The sequence below is a fragment of the Sebastes umbrosus genome, chromosome 1 (genome assembly GCF_015220745.1).
Source record: "Sebastes umbrosus isolate fSebUmb1 chromosome 1, fSebUmb1.pri, whole genome shotgun sequence".
Lineage (NCBI taxonomy): Eukaryota > Metazoa > Chordata > Actinopteri > Perciformes > Sebastidae > Sebastes > Sebastes umbrosus.
This window is the reverse complement of record NC_051269.1, coordinates 27405166-27423821: the sequence shown is the minus strand read 5'-3', so window position 1 is coordinate 27423821 and position 18656 is coordinate 27405166. Positions and strand designations below refer to the sequence as shown.

The window sequence follows — 18656 nt, the reverse complement described above, 5'->3', positions numbered from 1 at the left end:
AGAGTGTATGAGGGATCAGGGTAAATGTAAGCGAGTTAAAGTACTTGAGTGCTTGCATTAGTCTGCACTGAACATTGCTTTGCTTAGACTTCTCTACACTTATAATAGAAGAGAATGTGAGAGAGCCCTGAAGCGTTGCCCAGTCTAGACTCCAGCCATTAGTCAGAGACCATGCAGAAATACACAATGACATCAATATCTATTCAAACATTTCCCTTTTCTTTACAGACAGCTTCTCTGAAAAAAAGTTGGACAGACTGATACAGAAAGATTGGTTTGTGAAGGTTAACTGTAACAAGAGCTTGGCTGTTTAAGTTTCAGAGCACGACTGAAGTTTGAATAATTCACAGCAGTAAACTGGAGGTCGAGCAGCATTTCCATGATGCGAATAAGCACACACATTGCCTCACAATTGGAGTCCAACAGCTATTTCTATTTTTGATCTGGTTCCAACTTGCAACACAACATAATCTCAGAGGCTAAAGAATGTCTTATGAAATCTTTTATCTGCTCACTCTCTTTTTGTCATTAAAGTGCAATGTACAAATCCTTCAGGTAGATAAATACAGAAAGGTATAGGTAGATAAATATCAAAAATGTATCTGGCATAACTTGAGTTTTAGTTGCTTAAAGGAACAGTGTGTAGGATATCGGGGGATCTATTAGCAGAAATGGAATATAATATTCATAACTATGTTTTCATTAGTGTATAATCACCTGAACCTAAGAATCGAGCCCTTCATATCTACATAGGGAGCGGGTCCGCCATGTCGTTCAGCCATGTTTCTACAGTAGCTCAGAATGGACAAACCAAACACTGGCTCTAAAGAGAGCCTTTCGTATTTTTATCTGCAGGCCACCATAGTTCTCCCGCATGTGAAACTGTGGTAACGTGAGCCGCAGAATGAAAAAACATGGTACCGCCAGCCACCGTCTGACTTCCGTTGTTATTACGGTAAGGATGGCATCTGAGCAAGGCAAATGGTGTTACCACTGTTGCACTCGGCAGCTCTCACTACCGCAGTTTTGGAAAGGGAGGAATAAGTGGGTGGGTACTTAGTTGGTTGCAATCTTCAACATCACCACCTTTAACTGTCAGTCTTTGAGTTTCAGTTCCTAAATATTAAGGATTTATTTTGTTGTACCTGAAGGTGGTTTACACATGCACTTCAACAAGATGACTCAAAATGAAAATAATAAGGCCACTGAACATATAAAGTCTTGTAGATATCCTCCAGATATGTATATTTTCAGTGTGTATCTGACTCATAGATGCTGCTCTGTTCCTGCTGTTGCATCACAATTAATTTTCCCGAACAAACCTGAAAGTGCTGACTCAAAAAAGCAGACCTGAATGTCCCTGCAGCACGAGTCACTCTTTGCAAATTAAATGAAGCCTAAAACAGCACTGCTATAAACTGGAATGAGCGGCACTCAGGACATTATAAATTGAAGTGTCCAAAAATGTGGGCCACCTCCTATTCACGTGTCACAATCTTCCCCAACTTTCCAACCACTTGTCATTCCATCTGCCAATTGCATGACGCTGATCAATAACGCATTGGGCTAGTTGTTTCGAATCAATCTGTATGGAACAGATCCCTGAGGCAGGTTGATTGATTTGTAGCATTCTGACGTCTGTTTTGTGGCCCCGAGTCTGTTTCCATGTCACATTGGTATCTAGTCTGTTTGAGTTAGTGTGAGTTATGTTTACTTTGAATACAGGATGATTAAGTATAATTAAAGCGGCTATAATCAATATTTCTTTAAAAGAAAAAGAGAGCATGGCTCACATACCCCCGCTCACTGCTTGACCCCACAGTCTTTGGCCCAAATTTCAAAACATTTGGGCACCCTGGACTTTTAACCCCCAAAATGTATAACTACACCACACTGTCAACCATCATACCAAATTTGAAGTTCCTAAGTTAAATATTTTCCGAGTTCTGCTCCGGAAACAAAAGTGTAACGGACGGAAGGACGGACACGCGGAGCGCTATACACCCCCGACTACGTTATCGCGGGGGTATAATAACAATGTATCAAATGGCATTATAATAAGTTTCTACTGATTGTTTAGCGGTACGGACCACAACCTCACTGTTCACGGCTCTCAAAGTATTATTTTTGGCCACAACAGGCAGCTGTTCAGCAAAGAAGCTCTAAAAAAACACTGTACACTACCTGCTCAGCAGACAGACAAAGTTAGCAACTAGCTGGTGAACATAGTGGCACATTTAGCTGCTAAAGAGCCAGACATTTCCCAAGGGAGTTGGTGGAGACCAAAAACAGAGCTAAAAGGAAGTGAATATTGGACGTATATTCACCAGGTGGTCAGAAACACAATTCCACATATATGATAGTGTAGCTCCGTAACTGCGTAATGTGTAAATAAGCGCCTGTTTGCTAAGAAGTTCACCACATCAGCTTAACAGCTAACAATATGTATATCAATGTTGTGTTTTCAACTTGTTTCTGCTGACCCGAGTGGCCAAAAAATAAGTTATTGCATGTTTAAGTTTCTATATTAATGTAAATCCAACAACCTGTGCCAGATGAAGGTTATGATACAACCTTTATGCAATAAATGGACCTGCTTTATTATTGATGGCCATATATTTACACTGCTAAATTGCCTTAATCATGAGCATTGCTGTGTTTGAATAGATACAAGAAAGTAAAGGCATACATAGATCTGTGTGAGTAATGTATGTCATGTTAAAAGCAGTATATGTTTGTGAGAGGGGGTGTGGATTAAAGCTGCAGCTGCAGTTTGTATTTGTGCCAGCTTTAAGCAGTAGTATCGGGGTACTGCAGTGCTTTTCTGCTTATTCTCAGAGCATGTGATGATAGATGCACGTTTCTGCAGAGGTTACTTTGACCCAAAGAGCTGCAAGCCTCCATCCCTCACTACTCTCCATCTCTCTGCATAAAAACAGCTCTCCCTCCTTCCTCTTCAAAACAAAGTTACATATGATGTAGCACATTATCTAAGTTACAACTCTGACCTCATTATTTTAATAGCATGCAGTAGAGGTATAATCTTCAAAAAATAGTTCAGCATTTAATGCATTAGTGACATGCAATGTTTCCCCCTCATTGTCTGCATATGCACTTAATCCTTACTACAGATGCACACATCTCTTCTCTCACATATCTCATTCACAGTGTTTGCATCAATCAAAGTGTAAACATGTTCCTCCTCCCACGACATATCTGAAAAACTCACATCATTGATTATTTCTTGCAAGCATATCTCATGCCTTCCCTCCCTCATCCCACCTGCGTCTCTCTCTCTCTCTCTCTCTCTCGCTCTACTTCCTCCCCTCTCTTTGCTGCAGTGTGGAATTTTCCGAGCACAGCGAGCGCTGCAGTGTGTGATGGCGTAAAGGACGATGATAGGAAGGAGGAAGGAGGCAGGACGAAGGGTGAACGCTACTTAACACATACCACACAAAAAAGAACCTGAGCCATTGTGATGAAGGACCCGCCACCTCATCGAACAAATTCAGTGGAAAAATACCAGACAGACATAAAGATACAGAGGCAGCAGAGATGGAGAGCCCCCAAAACATACTGAGGAGGTGGATGTGTACACATTATTTTAAAGTGGATAACACTGAATGGTACAGAATTTTTTGTTCATTTACTAATTCATTCATAAATATAATGAATCAGAACCAAATGGGTGTATTAGCAAAATTGCTATTAGCATTAGCACACTCATAGAAATAAAATGAATACATTTAAAATACAGAAATATATGATAGAAGCATCACCTGCCTGAAATAGCTTTATCTTACTGAAGGTAGTGTGATAAAACAATATACAAGGCAAAAAATAATAAACAGTCAGTATATTTAAGGGAATAAAGTTAATTCTAGTCTACATACAGTACACAGTGGGTGCGTGTGTGTACAGTAGTGTGGCAGCGGCACTGAAACGGGGGAGATGGAGACAGACAGACAGACAGACAGACAGAAGAACATGTCAGCCATGTGGCAGCCATTCACACTAGGCATCAGCTGACTCTGACGACCCTTGATTACGTCGTCACACTTAGGAGCACCATTGTACTGAGTGGTTTCTATGTTCCTGCTAACGACCCCCACAGAGGTTAAATTCCTGGGTACCCCTACCATTCAGTCAGAACTGAAGAAGCTTTTCGGATGAGAAATGAAACGTCTTCAAGAACCTAAACCAAGTCCAGTTGCTGCTGATTTCACCCTTCCTCGGATGTCAGTCTGCCGCTACGCAAAGCGAAGCCTCGAATACCTTCGAATATTTCTCACCAACGTTTTGAAGCCCAAAAAATGGTATTCAGAACGGCCTTAGATTTCTCCATTTTACTTATTCTATCACAATTTAAATATCTTCTTGCTAAATTCTCACCTCCACATTTCATAAAGGAAACCTTATTGTTAGTCTGACCAGTGGCATGGGAACTTTGCAATTTTTTTTTGTTTATTAATTTACTCTTACTTACATAATTTCCTAAATTCCAAGAAACTGGGCCTTCAATTTCCCAAGTGCGTTGAGGGAGAAATAATTGTGTAAATGTGAATGTAAATGTGCTAAATGCGAGATTGATTCCGCATAGCTTTACCGGGTTACCGTCTAGATATGGCTGAGCCGGCGGCTTGCAACTAACGGTGCTTACAACGCTAACAGTAGACAGAGGTAACAGTGTTAACCAGAGGGGGAACCGAAGGGTGGGCGCTACGCTTCCGCAACGGCGTTATCAGCTGTAATCGCAGTGCAGAGCTGCGGCCGTGAGATAGCCAGTGGGGCACGCTCACATGCACGAACATGCACAAAAAGCACACACGCCATATAAACAAAGCACATTCTCTGCTCAGGTAGACAGGTATTACTCCACTATATCTTTCCATAGCAAATAGTTGTTTGCTGCTATATTAACGCTCTGGATATTCAAATAGAGAACCTTTAAGCATTTGCATAAGTAAGGAGTCTCTGGAGGTCAGTATAAAAAAGACAAAGCTCTCTTGTAAGTAAAGTGAATGTGACCATTTACAGATATAACATAAAATACAGAGTGCAACTGGAGGATGTGTGTTAATTCTCAGCAGTAGTTATATTGGTTGTGAAGGACAAATGGTTCCCAGCCATGTATCTGACAAATGTCCCTACAGGAAAATAGTCATGCCACAGTCACACTGCAGCATTTTCAGTGTGAAAGTGGAGGAGGTGATTGCGAATGTGTTAATGACATTCTGTGATTGTGACGACTGTGCGGCAATGGGCCTCTGTGGTAATGTGCTAATGGCTGGGGTTTGAGGTCATTTCGTGGGTAAATGACAGGGGCAGGTTATTGCTGCAGTGTGTTGGGACAGCGTGAGAAGGATGACGTTATAAATGGTGGAGAGAGAGAGAGAGAGAGGGAAGATACAGCATAGATCATTGTCCTGCGTCACCAGTGATGTGTCGGACATGACAGTATTTACTGGGACTGTTCAAGACCCCTCATCTCCAGTAAGTCAAGTAGCGACATACAATATACACACACTCACTTTCACACTCAGAATAATTGTATATAGCTGAACAATGACTACAAATAACACTTTACTTTGATGATAAACGATACATAAAATGCGAGTGTTGTAAAATGGGCTGTAGCTTGAATGGATCACGTACAGGTAATTGGATTATACTCAAATCCACTCAAAATTGGATTGGAAATGTTAGCATAATTACTTCATGCGCAGCCCAGCCTGTGAACACATCAGGGAATGGGGTTCGAGCGAGGTGATGGCCAACGCATTAATCAAGCCGGTTGGACATATGAGATATATCCAGGGTAACGCACAACAACCAGCATGGACGTGCGTGTGAGAAGCCTCAGCCAGGCCTCCCTGAATCCCCCTATCATTTGTGGCGCTCTTTCTGTCACTTTCTGGTGCCAAAGGAAACTAGACCCAGTAAGCCTTAGTGACAGAGGGGGGTGGTATGGGAATCCCAAGGGGCCTGGGACCTGGGACCTGGGCCAGAGTAGGGCCACAGGTGCCACTCATCTGTCCTTGTATGCTCAAGCCAAGGGACACTGTCAGAGCAAACCGCACCAAAAGTGAAGAGGAGGAAGGCGTAGAAAGTCGGGCTGGGACGATTCACCTATCTCCCGATTCGATACTATCATGATACTTGGGTGCCGATTTTGATATGAATTGTGATTTTTAAGTATTGTGATTCTACAAAAATCGTGATCCGATATTACGATTTATTGCGATTGTTGTTAACTTTTTTAACACTAGACCATGGGAAAAATTTAAATCATACACTTCTAGGAACTTTTCCTATATGTATATATAAATTGATACAATAAAAATGTTTGATTTTCAGCGTTTATGTAATCAGAGATGTCATGAAGGCAAATATATCAGTCATTGTCAGGCATTATTCATTTTTTTCCAGTAACCTACAAATCAAAGAATAAAGACATTGCCCTCACAAATTAGTGGTATTTTCTATTTAATTTATAAGGGACATGTAATGTTTTATACTTCTGGTGAATATAATCCAATCAATCTTATTTCCATATATGTATTTTGCAAAATGATTCCCTTTGTTAACACCTTATTTTGAAAATCAGACGAAGTCACATGTGTATACTTCTGCTAACTTCACCAAGTCGAAGCTAGCTGTTACTGTCAGCTTCATTCTCTTTATACATCCATGGTCAGCTCCATCGGGACTGTATTTAATATAAATGTCAGTATATTGGTGCCCTACAGTTGTAGTGTCGGCCGATTTGACCACAGATATGCGAGTGACGACTGGCTTGACCGCACATTGTCGCAATACGATAACGTTTCCTGTCCATGACAGAGTTAGCATGCAGCTTTAGCCATGATGTCTAGTTCTTCTTTTCCTGACAATGTGTGAAACCCAAAGTGTTTCCATACTTTACTGTATGTGTAGTGTTTACCACTTTGGATTTAATATGTGAGGGTGCGGGTCGTATCAAAGCAAACCCTCCGCCGTTTTCTACTAATTCGTTTTGGCTCGCTTCAGCTGACTGCGTTTTGTTTTGGTTGACGGATACTGAACGGATATGACGTTGTGTAACTCTGACTGCAACAATAAAAGTGGTAACTTCCTTTTACCTCCGCATAGACTCAAATTAAGCAAATATATAAATTTTGGCATTTCAAAATTTATTTCATAATCGAAAAAAAAAAAAAAAAAATCGCAATACATAGGTGAATCGATTTTTTTCCCACCCCTAGTAGAAAGGTTGTAGTTATATAACCAGCAAACACAGTTATTAGGTAAATCATTTACAAGAACAAATAAATCCTTACATGAGACACAGACTCAATCTTACAGCTTCTAATTTGAAGTGTATTCTTTCGTCTCTTTAGGAATGTGTCTGAACCCCTGGCCTACTCACTGCGGTTTCAGCCTGTCTGACTCAATTTGTCCTATGAAATAATCCCAGGGTTGCATAACCCTGACCCCAGAGCCCACCACCACTACCAGCGCTAAATCCAAAGAGATCAAGAAAGGGATAGAACAAAAGGAGGACAGAACGAACAAAGAAGAGACAGGATGAAATAGAAGGGGCCGTGGCTGGAGAGCTGTCTGACTGGCAGGCAGCAAAGGGCATTTGGCCCTCTCCTCTGAGAACACAGACTGGGTGAGAACATGGCGGCAGCCGACGGAGGGCACTGCCAGAAAAGAGAGTGGCTTACTCTTTGAAAAGATACGTCAACACAAACTCCCACTGTACGCTGTGTCCACTTGCCTTGTACTATCAGGAACAAAGGTGGCAGAGCTTAAGGAAACAAGTGAAAAGTTCAATCATGCCAGCAGGAGCTGTACGGGTATGAGAAAAATCAAGTGAGGCAGAATAGAAGTCAGGAGATTTTCCCACCTATGCTCCCTGATGGGGCGCGCAGTCTTCAAAAAGAAGTTCTGCCAAAAAAAAGAGAGCTGGGAACTGGGACAGGCCTCCCTGAGCGAAAGGTTAAGTATCAGAGAAAGTTAGAAAAGGGAAAAAAAAATCAACCCAGAAATCTTCTTAGGTGTTTGCAAGGTGGAGGGAGGGACTGTGGAAGTAACCTTCAGAGACTGCGCTAAAAACAGCCGAGCCCTTTAGTAGGAGAAAAAGAGAAGTAAATTACAGCCTGTGCCAGAGGATAAGAGGACACATTTGCTCTTAACGAGAACAGCTTAAATATAGCCAGGAAGGAAGGGGGAGTTGAGACAGAACCCTGAAGAGTTTGCAATCACGCCTCTCCATACATCTCTTAGAACATTCCCCACCCTTGCGCCCAGGCAAGATAGCTCATATCCTATGTCAGTGGACATACTGACGTGGTGGAACCATACTGTGTGAATGCATGAAAACGATCCTTGAGGAATAAGATCCACTAAGAGATTATATAATACCCACATATAAACGTGCTAGTATACTCCGACAGAAGTACTGCCCACGCCTTTCCAATGTCTGAATTGGAGGAGCAGCATCAGACTATTTTTACAACTTTCCAAAACGAAATATCTGACATTTACGCCTACTTCATACAGCGATTGACCTGCTGTGTGGAGATGAGAAAGCAATTTTCTCTTTCGAAATCTCCTTTTTTCATTCTTACACAACTATTTCTCTCACATTTCATGTGAACAAATGAGTGCAACACTATGAATGCCTTCCAAGAGAGATTAGGTGATAATGTTCGCCGTTTATCACGTCTCGCCCCTTTCTATGACGGTCAGCTTTTCACCCAGCCATCAAATGTGGGCGTTCAGAACAACACTTTTGACCAACCGACGTGCTTAGACAACCCGTCATACGGAATATTTTTTTCAAGTATATCCCAGTCGTCAGCAGAAATTAGGGTATTTACACGTGGAGGACTCCATATCCTCTTTCCAATCTTTACGTCAGTGTCCCTTCCTCCTTCGTTCTCTCCATGCCACACCTTCCTCCCCAGTGAGCACACTCAGACCCTCAGAGAATTCCGTCAAGTCTCAATGTCAGATATCCTCTCACCAGCCAAAGTCAGCTCTCATCTTCTCCTTGCTTTAGAAGACACTAAAAACATAGTGTGTGTGTGTTTGCGTGCGTGCATGAACAACTCTATCAGCCATTTATCTTCTGTGGCGAGCCAGTGTGTCAGCAGAGCTTAGATGACCTAGAACCCCTGCAAGTCACCACAAGGAGCAAACGTAAGCACAAGCAATGGGCCTGTGACACTGTTGACATGTGCTACACAGAGATCTTCTTCTTGCATAAGATTGAGGAAAACTGATCTACGGCTGCACGGCTCCCAGCAAACACACCGAGGGAGATCACTGATTCTTTACAGACTTGGCTCGAGAGAGAAAAATGAAGACAGAGCTCTTGCAGTGGCTGAGTAACATTTATTCTCTCTACAGTGGAGGGTGAGAGGTTCTTTGAATGTGATAATTATGTGTAAGGTATATGAGGCTGTCTAATGCTCGAAGATAATGATTATAAACTGGGCTGATAATATAGCTATAATAGTTAAACTATTGTGCTTCAGTGGCATGCACTGACAAGAGCTTTTTAAGAGTCCATCGCATTATACACCTGGAATATACTGGGTTTGAATTCAGCCTGGGACCTCTGTCACATGTCATCTCCCTCCTCATTGTCTTCACTGTGAACTCTCTAACAAAGGTAGGTGAGTTCAGGGACCTGTTCCCACGGGAGGTTTTTTCCCCTTCCCTATTACGTGAAACTCCTTTCTTCTGTGCCGGCATATTCTTCAAGGGACATCATTATAATTGTGCTTCTGAATGAGATGTTATAACCTAAAAGTTAAACATATAAAATGAAACAATTCTTTTTTTAGTTTAGAAACGATGTAATATACTTTATGTCTGTATTAGGCAAGACAGTTTATACTATCATGTTATTTTCTTTACCCTGTTTGGGCATGCTATATGAGACTAAATGTGCATCAAATGTATATATTAGGGCTGGGCAATATGATGATATATATCATCAAAATAAGATAAAAATGTATATCGTATCTGTTTTTCTATATCGTTCTATCGCGATAAAGGATAGGCCTGTATTTATTTCTTTTTTTGCACTCAAGTTCTTCAAATGATAAAATACTCATTACTTTACTCAGGCTTTACCATGTGGTTATTTCATTTAGACTATTTATTTATTGAATTAACAGAAAATATGTTATATCGTGATATACTGTACATTGTTATCGAGATATGAAATGACCGTGATAGAACAGTTTGGCCATATCGCCCAACCCTAACATATATAGGTCTGATCACGACTATAAATGCTTCTAATGACGTCTGGGGTCTCTATAATGTTGGTATTATTTATAATAAGAAGCTGAACATGATCACACTCATTAAGAGAGGGAGATTAGAGTCTTATAATTTTAGCCAGGGAAACACTGTGTCCATGCACAAGACGTCCTATGTTTCTTGTTTTTGATTTTATATCTCTAGATTTACTCAACAGACATCTGAGAGTGCCCCGGACTCATTCCTATAAATATATTTCCTCCATAAGTTAATTTTCTTTCCAGATTTTCCAGCTCAATTAAACAGATTTTGGAGCTAATTTACCTAAAACTATAAATTTGAACATGTAGTAGGTTGCTTCTACCTGTGAGTAGCTCCAAATGTGTTTATATCACACTTTAAAAGGTAAGGTTGGTAGTGCTGTTTAAATACATTTTTGTTATATTTGTTGAAATTCTCATTACATCCTGACAGCAATCAATAAATCAAATGCTCTGACAAAAAAAAGAGAAAGAAAATCTGGTATTGGTGGCTGTCGCAGGGCTGTAATAAACCCGTCCAATCATTTCATCCGGCCCGAATGAAATGATTGGACGGGCTACTATCCTGTCTACCTACCTGCCTGCCTGCATGCACTGTATACTGTAAACTATTGTTTACATTCATTATGATATGTTTATGTTTATAATGATAATTTGGGGGGAGTGTCTTTGCAGGGAGGCCTGAATGGACGACCGGTGTTGCTGACTTGGAGACTTTCTCTCTAGATTTAGGGACTTTTGGAGCTAATCTGCAGCTTGTGCTGCTAGCTACGAGTTGGCAACACTGGGCTGGGTTTTTTCGGTTGGATCATTTTAAAAATCTAGTGCACTCTTGTTAGTCACTCAGCATTACCAAGTCTACCTTTAAATCACAACTGGATACATGCAGCACACAGCACAAAGACTAACAGAGTAGCTGTGGTGCTGCAGGTGTTACATGATAGTGTGTGTCTCTGTGCCAGGGCTCCTCAGGGACTGAGCGCTTCACTTATTCATCCTAACCCCTTCACCTTGTGTTCAGAGATGCAGGGATGTGGTAACTTTACACCAGGCAACCCCTGACAATGTGATGGCTTAAAGCAGGCCACCTAACACCGCAGAGCATCTCACACGATCAATATGCCCGTGTACTACTATGTGCATGTGCGTCTGTCAGTGACAGAAAGATGGAATGAGTTCAGAGAGATAATAATACCGACCCCATGGACTGTTTTTGAAGCTCCCGAGAGAAACGGTAAGAATAGAGTGAAATGATCTCATCTCACACTGACCTCAGTTATGTTCCAACACGTGCGACACAAGAGAAAACCTCGGGGGTGAGACAGTTATCCTGATAACTGGGGCATCACAGCTGTCAATTAGTGATCTTAGCAGAGGATACTCATTTCAAAGGAGCTGGATCAAGATCTAGTCCGCAGTCAAAATGTTAATAAAGCAGGAATTTTACTGGCTGCAGTTTATGTTTTGCCAGCTCAAAAATAGAAGCATAATATCTCACAATGTTTGCAGGGGGACTGAAATATTAATGAAATATTAGAACCAGAAGACTCAAAATTAACTTATTAACTATTGCACGCTATTGCCTGTTGCTATGTTTCATTGCAGGCGTCTACTGCAGCAGTGTAGTCAAGTGCTTTTTTGGCAGACTAAGGCTGCATTCACATGAGATCATGCGTTGCTGCGATTCTTCGCAGGGTTTTGCAGAGGTCTGGGTGAGTCACTTTAATGACCCAGAAACTGTGACGATTAACATCTTTTGTTTCCTTGTGGCTGGGTTGTACAGTTCTGGATCTCCGGTTATGTGATTGGGAACCTTGGCATGAAGTTGGGTTGCGTTTCTCTAAAAGTTGATTCTTTTTCTAATTTCCGGCACCCCCTGTGTAGCCGTAGACCAAACGCTCTACCCCCAATCAAAATTAATTGAAAAATTTGCATTTTCGCCACACCGCCTGATCTCGTGTGAATGCAGCCTTAACCAAACATAAGTGAGCCAAGTCTCTCCTCCTTTACCTGGCTCAAAAAGCTGTCTGTTCTGTATAAACAGCGGGCAGGGCCGATGAACACATGACATTAGGTGTACATAAACACACACAGGAATGAGGATGATTGGTAGGCCCACAAATATGTGGCTGCTTCACCTGGTATTTACAAAACCTCATACCTGCTGAGCCGACAGTCCTAGCACACTTAATGTCACCTGGCAAAGGCGATGCCAAACGCTGCCACTGACTCCCTGTTGGCCACAGGTGTTTAACAGATGACACCCCTGTCTCTGTGAGTATCCCTGGGCTTAGGCTGGACCAGGTTCTCTATCATCAGAGGACTTACAGGAATCATCGACCGTTTATCTATGTCCTGTCAGTTGATATGGTGAGGGCTTGGAAAATAATTGTCTTTTTGCTGGAGTCACCCTGTGTCCTCCTGATCTGAGCAACAGGAAACAAGAGGCACATGTTGATCCAGGGGTCACAGCAACAGTAACCTTCGACACATTGCAGCAACGCCTAATGCCAGCAGCCTTTAAAGGTTCACTCCCATGCTATATATAGAGACTTTCCAACATACTGGTCAATGGGAATTCTTACCCTCATATAGAAGGCCTAGTACTGCAAGTCCTTCCCAGTGAAGCGTCTCTTCCACTGTGGCATGTGTGTCGCTGGATTGCATTACGCTGCTGTCAATCAACAACTGGAGAGAGAACCGAGGAGAGGACAGGAGAGACAACCTGTTAAAGGCTTTGTAACAAAAGACATCTTTATGCACTCACATCTCCAAGTGTGCCACGGAAGTTGACAATATATCAGCTGCTAGACTTGCTGGCTAACATACTAGACAAGGTTCAGATAAAATGTCCTGGCATCTTCCCAGCTTTGGGTTGTGGTTTGTACACTAAGATCCTCAAAAAATATTTATGATTCATAAACAGAATCCTTGTCTAGACCAGAACAATGAGATGACAGCAGAAGAATAAGAGCTGCAGCTATACTGCAAACAGAACATTGACTATAGCTTTCACTGAATTGTTTTTTTTTGCTGACAGGAAACATTTGAGCTAATCTGTAATTGCAATACTGAATGCATTGAACTTCCTGCTGTTTTCCACATTGACATTACGTAGCTTACATTACAAAGGCACAGGTCAAACGCTGAAATAATGGAAAGAACTGCAGAACTTGAGTTCCTTCAAGGGGGATGAAAGGGAAAGCAAAACGGAAAGGGAAAATCAATGGAGATTGTTTTGCCTTCATATGCCTGATGGGAAACAGAGTTCTGCATACAGACAACAGTTGTTTTATTTTTACTTTAGAGGCTGTCTGGGATGAGTAGAATATAACAGACAAGAATGGCTGGAAGAACACCAAGATCTCCCATGCCATCCCCTGCCTTCCTACCACATATTATGAGAAAGAAACAAGTTTTTTAACAATAGACCACATGTACCCACTGTTCAATTTCACAGCCCTGAGGGACCTCATAATTTTGCATGAAGTGCTTTCGGTTTGTAAAATAAACCAAATTGACTTTTTCGCCATCACATTGTCAGACATGATTTGGGTCACAACTACACAGTAAGATATATGGCACAGGAAAACTGGCTGAGGCAAATCAAGAAAAAACAAACTATGACTCTGACTAAATACCTGAAGTAAGGACTTCAATTTGAGGGTCAAACTCTTTACCTGTTGCTGTGACTTTATATACCAGGTAATGGCAATAATTACTCAAACTTTACACCTGTGTCTGACTACTAAAGCATGAAAGGTTAAACATTCTTGATAATAAGAGAAGATTCTGCGTATTAACATTGGCATGAGGACATTGGCAAAGAAAAGAAGCATGCCAAACCACACAAGTACAACAAGTCCTTCTGATATAACTTTTCTGATCAGTCTAAGCTACATGTTTTTCTAAGATGGAGGGAAGATTAAAATATATTTTTTATGCTAAATGCAGTTCCTGTGAGGGTTTCTGGACAATATTTGTCATTGTTTTGTGTTGTTAATTGATTTCCAATAATAAATATATACATTTGCACAAAGCAAGCATATTTGCCCACTCCCATGTTGATAAGAGTATTAAATACTTAACAAAACTCCCTTTAATTTGCGATTAATCGTGATTAACTATGTACAATCATGCAATTAATTGCGATTAAATATTTGAATTTTTATATATTTATATTTTAATGCTTCAAATATTTTACAAACAACAATGGGGAACGGCTTCTGAAATGAGTCAGTAATAACACAAAGAAGAATGGAGTGGAGCTTTTGAATGCAGAAATGTGAGTAACTTTAGCTGTCTGGGACAGGCAGAGAGGCCTTATTCTTTCCTGACACCAGGGGATCAGGTGTAACTAACAGAGAGACCACAGTCTGCGTTTGATGACAGCATATTTGAAAGCAACAATATCTGCCTTTGGTTCTTTTTGTGTGTGCCTGTCTCTCACTTTCTCTGACTTCATTTCATGAACTACTCTGGGGCACCAGTCAACCTGATTCCTACCCGAGTTCAATAGAAACGTGACTTCTTTAGGGCAGCACACTAAAGGCTACAGAAGTGCAATCTGAGGTCTGAAAAGAGGAAGTGCACTTGGGAGGGGGCTGGTTAAATACAGGAAGTGGGCCTGTTGTGAGTATCTGTACAGCGAAACAAAAGGGCTCATCCTGTTCTCTCTCTGCAGTGCTGACGTACAAACTCAACATAACTGCTGACTGAGTCTACAACATCCCGGTCTTCTCGTGCATTAATCACAACACTGGACAAACGGAGGTCTCAACGGCTGAAACAAGTGAACACAATAGGCCTTTACATTAACATTGGTTGCCTTTAAATGGGGTCGTGTTTACCGTGTTCACGAGAAGAGTCCATGTGAACGCCCCCCTCTAGTATTCACGGCCTCGCAAGTTTCTGAAAGTTCAGAGTTCTGTGGCTTCTAGACACCGACAGTAACGTTAATATTGCCGTTGCTTAGCAGCGGTGTTCTCACGACTTAACCACTTGAACGCCAAGCATATGTGTTCACGACTTCCCATTTTGTAAACACAAGCTCACAAGCTTCATTTACTGTATATACATATATATATGTATATATATATACATATACATATATATGTATATGTATATATATACATATATATGTATATATATATATACGGGTACCCGCAGATGGGTTTCTTGTATACAAACATTACTGGTTGCTTGCGCATCCAGTGGGCAAAAATGATTAGCAGCCGTTGTAATTAACATAGATTTAACATTGTTTGTACATTCTTGTTGACTATACTAGACCCCTGCAGAGTCCGACCACCAGATACCATTATCATATGACGTATTAGTATGAGATTTGTTTATTAGTATCACCTGTTATGAAATGGGTAACGTTAGATCAGACATAAGTGTGATTTGACTTTGGGGACCAGGGTCTGTTTGGTTGAGCGATTCCTCAACAGGTATAACTTTAATATAAACTGGAGACTTTGATTTTGGTCTTGATATTAGTAAAACCAGTCACATTAACTAGCGTTAGCTTCCACGGCCGCTTGTTTTTGTGACTGTTGGGGAGAAGGAGAGGCTGCCCCGGTAGACTTCCAGACGCCTTCCCTTCAAAATGTAACGCTACAGCATACCAGAGTGAGCTAGAATGCTTTTGCCCAGCCGGCCTGGATTCATCATCTCCTTCTGTTTTTAGCAAAGGCATTTGATCCCCTCGGAATATTAAACATTTTCAATCCCCTCCTTTCTGCGGTTGGTGCAGTTTACTGCACAAAAACTCCTTGACATGCCGTGCTTTCTGCCCCCTAGTTGCGCGCGCACCTCTGTGATGACGTTGCACAGAAACCCGTTTACATGTAAAGCTGTGACTTTCAAGTGGCCTAAAATTTGAGCTTTATAAGACAATAGATTAAAAACCTTAGCAGAGAACGACAATCAATGTAATTTTTTCATTATTTTACACACACACACAAAATTGCAAAAAGTATGTTTTATCTCTCGCTGACCACAAAGAGTAAAATATTGTGAAACTGGTGAGTTGTATCTGAATCATAAATCCAACCACTGTGCCATTAAACTCACAAAGGATTTGTAAGACAACTTTGCCACTAAATCCAGATGATACAGTTACCAGGATCACATGACTTTAACCACCCATGCAACAATCAAATAATTATGGGTTACAGTACCACAAAACCTGCGTCTTTTTCACGTGTTGCTGGGTTGTTAAACAACACCATGGTTTTGGATTGCTGCCAGACTTTCACAACCACTGCCTGCCTTGTACCATGGTCACAGTCTGTTACATAATAACACCACAGTTACATGTGAGGAGTTATACTTTGACTAATGGCAAAACTGTTTTGTACAGATAATCTAGTCCTTTAACTTCTTCTGTATCCTTTTTCTGCTGAACGTGTGCGTGTTAGCAAATTATTAACGCTTAACGTGATATGCTAGTCAACAATCAATCTGCATAAAACAGAGAACATTACATTTTTACAGCACACTACTTCAACATGTTTTCTGATACGTAATAATTGTGTTGCGTTATGAATTACAAATTTTTCAGGGAAAGAAACTACACAAAGAAAAATAATCTTGTTCCTTAATTTTTTATCTTTTGAGAAAAAAATCCTGTAAATAGTGTTAAATATAGAAAAACAGATGTAAACATTCTCTGCAAATCAAAGATAAGTTCGATGGATACCTCGTCTTTCAAATCAAATCTATTACCGCGTACAAAAAAAGTAACTTGAACGTGAATCACACACACAAAGTAAACCCGTCACGTGTCATGTCTGGAGTGCACCAGGTTCAGTCTTTCCTGTACAAGGTGTGTATAAATAAACTAAGGAGTGGTATCTTCACTGGTGGACTGTCACAGGCAAAGAAACAGGTCTGGGAAGAAGTGAAATACCGAAAGAGAAGTGATGTTGAATAGACAGAGATAGGCTAGATAACATTTACAGTGTACAGAGGTCGAAATGCACAGACAGACACATGTGGTAGATAGAGAGCAGGCAGTATAAGAGAGTAAGAAGGTCCTGGAAGAGCATTTCCACTGAAACGAATGTTTGTGATTGAAGATGTGTTGCGAAAGGTAGACAAATGATCAACACTTGTGTAAGGAAGTAAATGAGAGAGAGAGAGTGAGAGAAAGAAAGACAGAGAGAGAGAGAGAGAGGAAAATAGAGAGGAGTGTCAGGTGTCTGCTGACAAGGAATGCATAATAGAGGTGTGTTGGGATGACGTGTTTTTCGCACGGGTTCCCTCGACAAAACCCCAATGGGATTTTTCAAACAGGTTTTGGATTATTGCAGAAATAAACTCTGTGGCAAACACGTTTATGATACTTACACGTTTTGTTCCGTAAAATAATCTCCACAAATGAACACCGCTTTTATGATTTTTGAAGTGTAAATACAATCGCTAGGAGTAAAAAGCTAACGTTAGGCTACAAACTAACTACACCATGGTCGCATGAACGCGAGTATAAACAACCAGGCTGTAAAGATGGACGAGTCGGCGTGATGACGTTTAGTAGTCTCATTTAGCCACTTGTTAGCAACCGCCTTTTTTAAGACACGTAAAGGCTTCAAAATTCATGAGTGGGGTATTTACTGACGTATTTTACATGGTTGAACAAAACGTTAAAATCTCTTTAGCTGGTGTTAACCACAGACCTTATTTCAGGCATCTAACTAAAAACCCATTGACCTTGAGACGAAGGAACCGGAACCGCTAAAGTGCTAACTCATTAACCGGTGTTTTAGGAATCATTCCTGTAGCACTCTATATGAAATATGTGTGAATTGAGGGATATGACGGCAAGCTATAGTTTCGTCTTTGTTATTGTGCAGCTTTTACCAATTTGTTTGCCTTCATTTGAGCTCTGTATATAGTCACACACACACACATTTTCACACACTGGAACTATGTTCATACAGTATGAATCAATTTTGAAAAACCCAGGACCAGAAATTGTCCAAACAATAGATAAAAGTCTACTAGACTTCAAAAACGTGTTGCTACTTATCCAAAAGGATTCCTGAGTAGTAGTGAGTGGCTGTGAATTCCCGGCATTCAACCTTTGCGGGTTATTCACATCATGGCGTCACACTGAGGTCACATGACAGTCGTGTGCGTCGTTGTTTCCATAAAACTGTCAGGATGAGGTTTCCTTTAAACCAATAACAAGGTGATGGGACAACAGGGCTGCGTTGGCGTGTGGCAAGTCACTACAGAGCAGAAGATGAAACATGGGCCAAGCCAGGGCATTGAGTTTGAAGTCTTGTGTAACACTGAGACACAGCTCGGGGATTTCTAGTCTTTAGAGGAGGGATTGTACAACTC

At 41.0% G+C, this 18656-nt stretch overlaps 1 protein-coding gene across 1 annotated transcript in view; it reads right to left on the bottom strand.

Moving 5' to 3' along the window:
* Positions 1-18656, bottom strand: part of ip6k2b (inositol hexakisphosphate kinase 2b) — a 45244-nt gene that overhangs the window by 22829 nt on the left and 3759 nt on the right. The window contains exon 2 of the mRNA XM_037768524.1: positions 12890-12992. Coding sequence (XP_037624452.1) covers positions 12890-12971 — 82 coding nt within the window. The 5' untranslated portion in view covers positions 12972-12992. The remainder of the gene's footprint in view (positions 1-12889; positions 12993-18656) is intronic.